The sequence below is a fragment of the Psammomys obesus genome, unplaced genomic scaffold, assembly GCF_907164565.1.
Source record: "Psammomys obesus unplaced genomic scaffold, mPsaObe1.curated_primary_1811, whole genome shotgun sequence".
In the NCBI taxonomy this organism is placed as follows: domain Eukaryota; kingdom Metazoa; phylum Chordata; class Mammalia; order Rodentia; family Muridae; genus Psammomys; species Psammomys obesus.
The window spans coordinates 43,770,159-43,782,277 of NW_026585644.1; the positions used below are offsets into that span (position 1 = coordinate 43,770,159).

General features: G+C 40.9%; 1 protein-coding gene across 2 annotated transcripts in view; it reads right to left on the reverse strand.

Moving 5' to 3' along the window:
- Dhx57 (DExH-box helicase 57) overlaps positions 1–12,119 on the reverse strand; it is a 53,780-nt gene that overhangs the window by 26,439 nt on the left and 15,222 nt on the right. For both annotated transcript variants that reach the window (XM_055618783.1, XM_055618778.1), the window contains 5 exons: positions 11,095–11,273; positions 5,836–5,957; positions 4,528–4,723; positions 3,453–3,577; positions 622–755 (listed from right to left, as the gene is read on the reverse strand). In XM_055618783.1, the coding sequence (XP_055474758.1) occupies positions 622–755; positions 3,453–3,577; positions 4,528–4,723; positions 5,836–5,957; positions 11,095–11,273 (756 nt within the window). The remainder of the gene's footprint in view (positions 1–621; positions 756–3,452; positions 3,578–4,527; positions 4,724–5,835; positions 5,958–11,094; positions 11,274–12,119) is intronic.

Consider the following 12,119-nt stretch of genomic DNA (forward strand, 5'->3'; position numbering starts at 1 on the left):
CTTCCTTCCTTCCTTCCTTCCTTCCTTCCTTCCTTCCTTCCTTCCTTTCTTTCCTCTTTCTCTCTCTTTCTCTCTCTCTCTCTCTTATGTTTTTTTGAGACAGGGTTTCTCTGTGTAGCACTGGCTGTCCTGGACTCACTTGGTAGACTAGGCTGGACTTGAACTCACAGATATCCACCTGCCTCTGCCTCCCAAGTGCTGGGATTAAAGGTGTGTGGCACTTTTACTGCCTGGCCCAACTTTATTTTTTTTCAGAGTAGACCAGGATGTGGAAATTTAGCGCAATTCCTAAGTGAACAAGTATGGTATAGGTAGGCATATCTTCCCTCCTTATGACAGATTATTCCTAAAAACAGACATTTGGATGTTGTGCACAACTGAATGTTAGAAATTCTAAGAACTAAGGCTTTAAAAGGGTTACATACAAAAGTAAAATCTGGCAAGTGGATGAACTACCTACTCACCAGCTGCTTTCTATTGGGCTGTTTTGTTGTAAATGAGCCCCTTCTTTAGAGAAAGGCAGGAATACTCGTGTTTTGAATGCCTTTGAAGTTGTGACCCTTGCTACTTTAGAGGGATGCACAGCAGCGGAATGGGACTGGTGAACAGTGCGTTCCATACCTGGTATAGTGATAACTGGGCAGTAGCTGAAATACTTTGAGAAGAGCCCGGCATCCAGGGTTGCACTCATGAGAATGACCTGGAGGGTTGGTCTCTGCGTCACGATGTCTTTCAAAACCAGCAGTAAGAAGTCACTGGAGACAAGAAAAGACACCTGAATGTTGGACACATGCAACATAGGAAAACTAATGACTTTTGTGTATTTCAGGATTTAAAACTTAGAGGAAAAGTGTGAAACTCAATGTGCCACAGTCCTGGTTGAGAACAGTTCAGAATTTAAAAATACAAAACAGCAGTCCTCTTCAATTAAATTCAGTGCAATAGCAATTAAAATACAACAGGCATTATCACTGAAGTTGATCATTCTGATTCAAAAGGCACATACAAAGGTTTTCATTATGGCACTGTGTGTAAGAGCAACGACCCAGAAGAGGCTAAGGGTAACAGTCTCTAGTCTAGGGAGCGGCAGGCAGCTGCTAAAAGGATACGCTAGAAGCCTAGATAATGACGCCAACCCTCTTGAGCTTACTGTTAGTGAAAACAATGCACGTTACGGGATAGCAGTACTCCAATCAACACTCTTAACTGGTGTACGCCAGCCCCGTCTTCCCGCAACCTACGATCAACACCGCTGGCCCCTGCTTCCAGTCAAGCCCAGTGTGCCATTCTACTCAAAATCCTTCCGTGACTCTCAGCAGTGCTTACTAACATGGCTCTCTGCAGCGTGGTCTGCACTCCACCGTCATTTCCTTCTGCTCTCCCGCCTACCAGGCTTCGGGACTCCACTCTTGCTGTCCTTGAGGAATGCAGCTCAAGGTCTTTGCACGAGAAACATGCCAGAATGAGTTTCTGCCAGCCATTCACACAGATGGCCCCTCGTTTCCTTCAAGCCTTTACTGAAAACATGTCCAGCAAGGCCTTCCTTGGCTAACCTACTTAGAATTTCCAAGGAAGCCCACTTCCCACCATGCATTTCTTATTCCCTTTCCCCTGGTGTACCTTTTCTTCTTAGAACTTAACACTCTATATTTTACTTATTTACTTTATTATTGGACTCCCTTAACAAAGTTAGAATGTAAACTCTCATCAGCCGAGGGCAGTGACACATGCCTGTAATCCCAGCATTAGGGGAGGCCAGCCTAGTCTACAAAGAGAGCTCAGGACCACTAATGCTACACAGAGAAACCCTGTCCAAAAAAAAAAAGTTCTCAAGGACAAGGATTTTGTGGTTGTTTTGCTTACCACACCAATGTTCAGGACACACCAAATGCTCAATGAGAATTTACTAACTTACAAAATAAACACATATTTCAAGGAGAAGAAACCATTTTGAAAACAAAAGATTTCTAACAAAGTAGCAGTCTTTTTGCTCATGTATTTTCTGTTTGGTTTTTGGAGACAGAGTTTCTGTGTAGCCCAGGCTGTCCTACAACTTGCTCTGTAGACCAGGCTGGCCTTGAACTCTGCCTGCTTCTGCCTCTTGAGTGTTGGGATTACAAGCATGTGCCCCTAGCCCCACTTCTGTTGAATTCTTAGAAACATTTTATTATGTGCATCTTTTCTTAAGTTTCAGAATGTCATTTTCAGTGTCTCTAGTCCACTAAGTTTACTTTAGATCTTTTCTTTTCAGATATTTATAATAATTATTTTTTGGAAGCCCTACAACCTTTCTTTTCTACTTATTTGCCACTGTTTTAGCATATCATCTAGATGACAAACTGATTAACATCATGTATCTATGTGGCCCTTGCTCAGCTTCTAAAAATATTTTATTTTATGTATGTATGTATGTACGTATATATGTATGTTTTTTTGACACAGGGTTTCTCTGTGTAACAGTTCTGGTTATCTTGGAACTCACTTTGTAGACCAGGCTGGCCTTGAACTCACATAGATCTGCCTGCCTCTGCCTCCCAAGTGTTAAGATTAAAGGTGTGTGCCACCATGCCTGGCTATAAATATAAATATAAATATAAATATAAATATAAATATAAATATAAATATAAATATAAATATAAATATAAATAAAAAATATATATATATATTTAGACAGGGTTTCTCTGTATATTCTTGGCTGTCCTGGACTCACTTTGTAGACCAGGCTGCCCTTGAACTCGCAGACATCTACCTGCCTCTGCCTCCCGAGTGCTGGGATCACAGGTACCACCAGGCCCATGGTAAAAAATGGTTTTTAATGATTTCTAATTCATTAAAATAAGTTAAAAATGCCTTATTATGATTTATAAGGCTTTTGAAGATTTGGCTCTTATTTCTTCTCCTCCCTGCTGTCTTCTCTTTTACTTACTACTCCCCAGCCATATTGGCTCTCCTCAGTTCAGGCCTCACCATGCCCAATCTCACTGCAGAATTTCCATCTGTGCTATCTTTGTTCCCAACTGTTAGATGGGATTCCCGTTCATATTTCAGTTTATTAATTAGAGTCATTTCTTCAGAAATGTGGTCTCTGAATATCTTATGGTGTCATTTTCCATGGCTTCTCATTTCTTTTTGCTCTCAGACTGTGGAGATGAGAGGAATTACTTATGTTTGTATCCCCAGCAACTACACTCCTAGGCACTTCATGTTGGTGCTATCAGTTCATGAATGAATGCGTACAGCATGATCAAAAGAACAAAGGCAGCACACATGGACCGACCCTCAGAGACACAGCATGTTGCCCAGGAGGCTCTCCAACAACTGTGCTACAGATCTTGGACATCAGAAAGCCATTTCTCTCATCACTAAGTCTATGAAACTCAACTGGAAGCAGGTAACATTTTTCAGCCATGTCTTCATTTTGCAGGTGTTCATGAGGAAAACCTCCCTATTACCTTTCTTCTGTCCTCTCATGAACTTCATCCACAATGATGTGGGAGACTCCCTGCAGAGTTGCATCTCCTTCCAGCCTCCTCAGCAGCACGCCTGTGGTGCAGTACAACAGTCTGGTGGCTGAGGACTTACAAGAAGAGAGCACGGTCAGACATTAATGAGACTTTGAAAAAGAGACTACGGGCAAAGCAAACTGAATGAGCAGGAACGAACAGCATCGGGACCAGCAGCAACTCCATTTAAGACAAAAGAGTACGGCGCTTTTATCTAAGGTCAGCAATACATGCTCTTCTCCATATTAAAACTGTAAGTTTAAGACTTCCCAAAAACACCCAAGTACTGTTATACACACTTTTGTTTGCTTTCTGAGACAGAATGCACATTGTCCTTGGTGTCCTGGAGTTTGCTATGGAGACCAGGCTGGCCTAGACCACAGAGATCCTTCTGCTTCTGCCTCTCAAGTGCTGGGAGTAAAGGTGTGTGCCACCAGGCCTGCTTATAAAACATTTCTTCAAAGTGGGTGTTTAAATCAGGTCTACATTCGCTTCAGCTTTAACAGCAAGATCACATCTGCTAACTAAGAATTAAAAAAAAGGGCAGGAGAGATGGCTCAGCAGTTAGCACTTGTTCTTTTGGAGGACCCAGGCTGGATTCTCAGCACCTACATGGCAGCTTACAAGCATCTATAATCTCAGTTCCAGGGGATCCCGTGCTGTCTTTTGGCCTCTGCAGACACCAGGCATGCACAAGGTCACGGACATACATGCAGGCAAAACATTAATATATATATAAATATAATATACTACAAATAAAGTGTATATCTATATCTATATCTATATAATAAATCTAAAAAAGGTCTGAAAAAAGAATTAAAAACCTATATAAAGCATATTTGGTGCAACCAGATAAGAGTTCTTACCTCAGAATACTTCTCAAGGGATTTCAACCCCACTGATGGTGATTATCAACAAACGGCAGGTCCACGTCCCCACCAGCCTGTCAATCTCCAGCCCTCCCAGTCTTTACCGTTGAAAACAGTGGAATCCTATCACCATGAAGTGAGCAGAGGATACATACCTTGACACTTTCCAACCGGATCTGGTACCCCACGCTCAGACCCACCCTTTCTGCTCTTTCTTTGGCAACACGTTCAGCAACAGAGACTGCAGAGATTCGTCGGGGTTGGGTACAGATGATGTTCGCCACCCTCTCAGGCGGCCCATTCAGAGAATTATCCAGAATAAACTGTGGAATCTGTGTGGTTTTTCCACATCTGTATGTCAAAACAAAGGAGTCCTAAAATGAAGTTTTCAAGGGCTAGTTAACAAAGCAATCACAGGCAACAAGGAATCTATGCTCCCTAGAGCCATGCTGCTCAGCCAGTGCCTAAGACGACTCCCTACTCAGTGCCCAGGCCTGATACATCCTAGGAACAGGGCACCAAATGACAGTCTAATGTCATTGATAAAATGAGGGCTATGAAGAAGACACAACTAAGATCTCTGGGGATGTGAACTCTACATATGGGTCCCAGAGAAAGAGAGTACTTGCTTATGGTTTAAGTATTCTAGGCAGCTTGGAGAGATGGTTCCATGGGTAAGAGTGCTTGCTGTGGGGCACAGAGACCTGAGTCCAAATCCTCAGTACTCAGGCAAAAAGCTGGACATGGCTGTGCAAGCTCCTGTAACCCGTGTTGGGGTAAGGAGGGAGACAGAAGCTTAATGGACAATGTGGCTTGCTGGCCTCTAGCCTAGTTCCAGGTCCAGTGAGACCTTGTCAAAAGATTAAAGCAGAGAGTGATAGAGCAGGACATCTGAGGTCCTCCTGTGGCCCCGATACACATGAGCATGCACACCTGTATGTACAACAGCCCCATACAAATACACTTTATTTTCTTATCTTTGATGTGGCTTGATTTGGCTATAAATGGACTGAAATAAAAAGACATGAGAAACTGAAGTTATAAAATTACAATCTTAATTGAGTCTTAGCACAAATATAATAAATCTTTGTGTAATCCTGAATAAAAAATAAAATTATGCCTGAGTGTTGTCCTGGATATGCATGTTTGCATTTTATTTTATCTTAATTTAATATTTGCTTTTATAGAAAGAATAGAACAGGAAAAAAAATGTTACTTAAGTTGAAGAGGATGCATCTACAGAGTGAGTTTCTGAGCTCCGTTTTTAGGTGTTTGTAATTTGGTCCCGAGACTACAGAAGACAACCATCATTACTGAATGCCATTTAATATTTGACAGAGAAAATAAGACATGCAAGTGACGTCAGCTGCAGATTTTCTTTTAAAGCATACCTGGTTGTGGTAGCCAACGCTCCTGGCCTACATGTACACTAAAGCTGCACTTGAAGGAAGTCACTTTCTTACCCGGTCATACCACTTATGACAACCACTTGGTGCTTGCTCAACAATTTAAGGATGGTGTCTCTTTCTTCCCAAGCAGGTAGTAATTGTCTTTCTTGCAGAATTGAGTGGAACTGTCTGGAAGCCTAATAAAAATCAAGGAGAATAGATGCTGAAAAAGCATTTGACAAAGTCCAACACCCATTTATGTTTAAAGTCTTGGAGAGATCAGGGATACAAGGCACATACCTAAAGATAGTAAAGGCAATATACAGCAAGCCTATAGCCAACATCAAACTCAATGGAGAAAAACTTAAATCAATCCCACTGAAATCAGGGACAAGACAAGGCTGCCCACTCTCTCCATATCTCTTTAACATTGTACTTGAAGTCCTAGCCAGAGCAATAAGACAACTAAAGGAGATCAAGGGGATACAAATCGGAAAGGAAGAGGTCAAAGTGTCACTATTTGCAGATGATATGATAGTACACATGAGTGACCCCAAAGATTCAACCAGAGAACTTCTTCAGCTGATTAACACCTTCAGCAAAGTGGCAGGATACAAAATCAACTCAAAAAAATCAGAAGCCCTCTTGTATACCAAAGACAAAAAGGCTGAGAAAGAAATTAGGGAAACAACACCCTTCACAATAGCCACTAATAACATAAAGTACCTTGGTGTGACTCTAACCAAGCAAGTGAAAGACCTGTTTGAGAAAAACTTCAAGTCTTTGAAGAAAGAAATTGAAGAAGATCTCAGAAGATGGAAAGATCTCCCGTGCTCATGGATTGGTAGGATTAACATTGTGAAAATGGCCATCCTGCCAAAAGCAATCTACAGATTCAATGCAATTCCCATCAAAATACCAACTCAATTCTTTACAGACCTTGAAAAAAAGATTCTCAGCTTCATATGGAGAAACAAAACACCCAGAATCTCCAAAACGATCCTGTACAACAACAGATCATCTGGAGGTATCTCCATTCCCGATCTCAAGCTGTACTACAGGGCAACAGTAATAAAAACTGCATGGTATTGGCATAGAAACAGAAAGGAGGATCAATGGAATCGCATAGAAGACCCAGAAATAAACCCACACACCTATGAATACTCAATATTTGACAAAGAAGCCAAATCCATTCAATGGAAAAAAGACAGCATCTTCAACAAATGGTGCTGGACCAACTGGATGTCTACTAGAAAAATGAAAATAGATCCATATTTATCACCCTGCACAAAACTAAAGTCCAAGTGGATCAAGGACCTCAACATAAAACCAGATACTCTAAATCAGTTGGAAAAAAAAGTGGGAAACAGCCTAGAACTCATTGGCACAGGAGACAACTTCCTGAACAGAACACCAACAGCACAGGCTCTAAGAGCAACAATCAATAAATGGGACCTCATGAAACTGAAAAGCTTCTGTAAAGCAAAAGACACTGTCATCAAAACAAATAGACAGCCTACAGATTGGGAAAGAATCTTCACCAACCCTTTATCTGACAGAGGGCTAATATCCAGTATATATAAAGAACTAAAGAAGCAGAAAAGCAGCAAACCAAGTAATCCACTTAAAAAATGGGGAACAGAGCTAAACAGAGAATTCTCGAAAGAGGAACATCGAATGGCAGAGAAGCACTTAAAGAAATGCTCAACCTCATTAGCCATTAGGGAAATGCAAATCAAAATGACCCTGAGATTTCACCTTACACCCATCAGAATGGCCAAGATGAAAAACTCAAGTGATAGCACATGCTGGAGAGGTTGTGGAGAAAAAGGAACCCTCCTCCATTGCTGGTGGGAATGTAAACTGGTTCAACCACTTTGGAAGTCAATCTGGCGCTTTCTCAGACAACTAGGAGTAGTGCTACCTCAAGACCCAGCTATACCACTCCTAGGTATATACCCAAAATTTGCTCAAGTACACAACAAGGACATTTGTTCAACCATGTTCGTAGCAGCTTTATTTGTAATAGCCAGAACTTGGAAACAACCCAGATATCCATCAACGGAGGAATGGATACAGAAATTGTGGTATTTTTACACAATGGAACACTACTCAGCAATCAAAAAGGAGGAAATCATGAAATTTGCAGGCAAGTGGTGGGATCTAGAAAAGATCATTCTGAGTGAAGTATCCCAGAAGGAGAAAGACAAACTTGGTATATACTCGCTTATATAGACCTACAAGATATGATAAACATAATGAAATCTACACACCTAAAGAAGATAATCAAGAAAGTGGACACAGGCGAAGGTGATTAATCCTCATTTAGAAAGACAAATGGGATGTGCATTGAACTTATGATAGGAGTCTACCACAAAAGGCATCTGAAAGACTCTACCTAGCAGTGTTTCAAAGCAGACACTAAGACTCATAACCAAACCCTCGGCAGAGTACAGGGAATCATATGAAAGAAGGGAAGTTAGTATGATATGGAAAGGATAGGAGCTGTACAAGGACCAAATATATCCAGGCACAGGGTCTTTTCTGAGACTGACACTCAACCAAGGACCATCTATGGATATAACCTAGAACTTCTGCTCGGATGTGGCCCGTGGTAGCTCAGTAACCAAGTAGTTTTCCAAAGTAAGGGGAACACGGACTATTTCTAACAGGATCTCAAGGGCAGGCTGTTTGATCCCCCCCCCCCCAGGGGAGGAGCAGTACTGTTAGGCTATAGAGGAGGACTTTGCAGCCAGCCCTAAAGATACCTGATAAAACAGGGTCAAATGAAAGGGGAGGAGGTCCTCCCCTATCAGGGGACTTGGAAAGGGGCAGGGAGGAGACCAGGGAGGGAGTGTGGGGTTGGGGAGGGAATGAGGGAGCGGGATACAGCTGGGACACAGAGTTAACAAAATGTAACTAAAAAGAAAAATAAAATTAAAAAAAAAAATCAAGGAGAAGGCAGCAGCTGAGTTACTTTCAGTTACCTTTCACAAAACTCAACTTAGAATCCCACAATGGGGCACATCCTCTCTGCTTTCTTTAGCAATCTGCTCTCATAGTTCAGTCATCTCAGGCCTGACACAGGGGACTTCAGATAGAAGGCTGGGGGCTATAAGCAATGGAATCTGTACAGTTTTACATATCTAAATAAACTGAAAGGTATAAACCCCTCTTGCTTAGCACGTATCCGATCCTTCCCAATGAGAATATTTATGTCAGCAGTACAAGAAAAATTTGTGTGTCCACAGAACAATTCATACATGCATTGTTCAAAACAGTAACTCTGGCCACATGGAGCTACTGAACCCTTGAAATACAGAACTATGTAAACTATGTAAATCAGTTTAACAACTAAAGGTCAATACTCTGAACACTGCATTGTACGCAGGTACTAGGGGGAAGAGAAGATGGATTGTGGACAGTTAGTAGGTATAGGGGTAAACTTACATAGGAGGGAAACTTTTAATGTTCTATAGCATAGCAAAGGCTGCAGCAGGACGAACAGAGAAGTTCAGTGTCATTCTGTGCTACACAGTAACTTCTGGCCAGGCTGGACTAGAGACCCTGTCTTTAAAAATAATGATTTTTTTTTGGGGGGGGGGGCATATATCAAAATAGCTAAAGGATTTTTTGAATGTTCCCAAAGAATTGCAAAATGTCTCCCTAATCATACCATATCCATGTATTGAAATGTCATACTTACAAGTGTGATTATGTCAACTAAAAATAAAATTTTAGATTTGGAAAGACAGTTCAGTGGTTAGAAGCCTGTACTGCCTTTTCAGAGAACCAGAGTTCAGTTCTCAGCACCCACACCAGGTGGCTCATAAGCATTGTTAAGTCTAGTTTCAGGTGCTGTAACTAGATCTTCTGATCTATGAAGGTACCTGCACACATGTGGGGCACATAGACTCACACAGATACACACAAATGAAGAAATAACAATAATCTTTAAAAAATTTAAAAATGAAATTTAAGTTGGGCTATAGTGTTGTACTCCTTTAATCCCAGAACTTGAGAGGCAGAGGAGGGCAGAGCTCTGAAAGTTCATGGCTAGCCTGGTCTACAGACTGAGTTCCAGGACAGCCAGGGCTACACAGAGAAACCCTGTCTCAAAAAACAAAAAACAAAAAACAAAAAACGAAACAAAAAACAAAACAAAACAAAACAAACAAAAAAAAAAAAGAAAAAGAATAATTACTTATACTTTGGGACAATATAAAACTATATTAATATAATTTCCTGCAAATAATTTTGTTGTATAGATCTGTCATAATAATTAAATTGACTAAATAATTTTTATGTCTCTACTATTTTCTTATGGTATGATTATATACATTTTGATGCTCTATGGGCATTACAGATATTAATATAATACATACAAATATAAAAATTACAGAAGGGTCTTAAATATCATTTAATCTAATCCATAAATTCATTCAGTAGCTAAGCTGTTGCAGGATATCTGATAGCACTCTGAACCCCGGTATTGTATTGTTTACTGGGAAAACCTGTTCCTAGTTGTGGTGTAGCTCAGCCCTAGCACACACCTTTAATCCAAGAGCTTTCAGCTTAAGTATTATAAACAGAATTAAATAAGTCAACCCTAGGTCAAGAGCAAGCAACCAGTTGACAGGGAGTCAACATAGGAAAAAACAGAGAGTAAGTAAGAGAAAGTCAGTAGGATGGACAGAGATTGGCACAGGAAATAGAAAGTAGGGACATTTGAGTTTGAGAGATTTTGGAGACGGTGTGGGGAAGGAGGTTTCCCTCTTTTGGGCCATTGTCTGAGGAGGAAGGTCAGCTGGGAGCTTTTTCTGCCTCTCTGAGCTGGCAGGCTTTCACCCCAGCATTGTTAGCAAAACTGAATGAGTGAGATTTTGTTAATGGTAGCTTATGAAATAAAATATGAGTCTTTCCCTACTCCTCTTAGATATGAATTTTCTTTTCTTTCACAGCATTAGGATTCCCTTCAAATATTAAATTAGCTATTACTGCGGCAAAGGTAAACGGTTCTGAGAATATTTGGTACACACACACATCTGGCATTTGCCAGCTGAGGAGTGTCCCCAGAGCACCTAGCACACGCACCTAAATTTGCTGCAGCATGCAGAAAAGTCGAGCCACTCAGGGAGAGAGTGGTCGCACAACTGTGGCTATCTAGCAAGATCTTGTCCCAAAAGGCCAAACAACAACAACAACAAAACAAGAAGGAAGAGAAATAGAAGGAAGGAAGGTTGAAGAGGCGAGAGAAGGAATTTCAACCATTCAGCATGAACCAGAAGCTAGGAGGATGGGTAGCCCAGCCCTCAGGAGGTGCTGCTCCCGTACCTGTTTCATCTGGAACTGCCTGCAGATCTTGGCGTTCTCAGCATATATGGACTTTTCCGGCCAGTCATATCTTTTGTAATTCTTTTTCTTAAAGTTCACATAGCTTTCATTCTCCACTATTACTGATATAGGACCTTCATACTCATCTGCATCGTCCTCCAGGTCTGATAATATCTCTCCTTGAATGGAGTAGAAGAAAACATTTTCAATTTGCCCTTTCTTTAGGAAAGGGAAGACAGTCATTGACAAAGTAACAACTATAACATCATAAGACAGAGAAAAAGCTTCAATGAAACAGGTTCCTTCATTTCATACTATTTCTACGCAAGAACATAAAATGCTAAGAGAGCTTTCCTCAGGACTAAATGGTGCTATTAAATCAAAGTAATAACAAAGCTTTTGCTTGTTTGCTTTTCAAGACAGGGTTTTTTTTTCGAGTAGCCTGGAACTTGCTCTGTAGACCAAGCTAGCCTTGAATTCAGAGCTCTATCTGCTTCTGCCTCCCAAGTGCTGGGATTAAAAAAACAAAGCTCTCAATTCAAGGAATTACTAGCGGCTACTTGCAAGTGTACCCTGAATGCAATGGCATAAAGTGACCCAAATGTTTGTGAAATGATGTACTGTTCAACAAAATGTAGTCTATCCATGTAATGAAATGTCCCTCAACGACAACATGGAGTAAATACATACAATAACATGAATGAGCTTTGGAAACATCATGCTAAGTGAAAGAATCTAGCTTCCAAAAGCTTATACCATATGAATCCCTTTTTTGTTTTTCAAGACAGGGTTTCTCTGTGTATCAAGCCTTGGCTATCTTGGACTTGCTTTGTAGACTAGGCTGGCCTCAAACTCACAGAAATCCATCTGCTTCTGCCTCCCAAGTGCTGGGATTAAAGGCATGTGCTACCATGCCCAGCTCATATGAGTCCATGTCTATGAAATGTATAAAATAGGCAAAATTGTGAACTTAGACTATGGAATAATACTTATTAGGGCTGATGAGTACAGGTCTATTTTAGGGT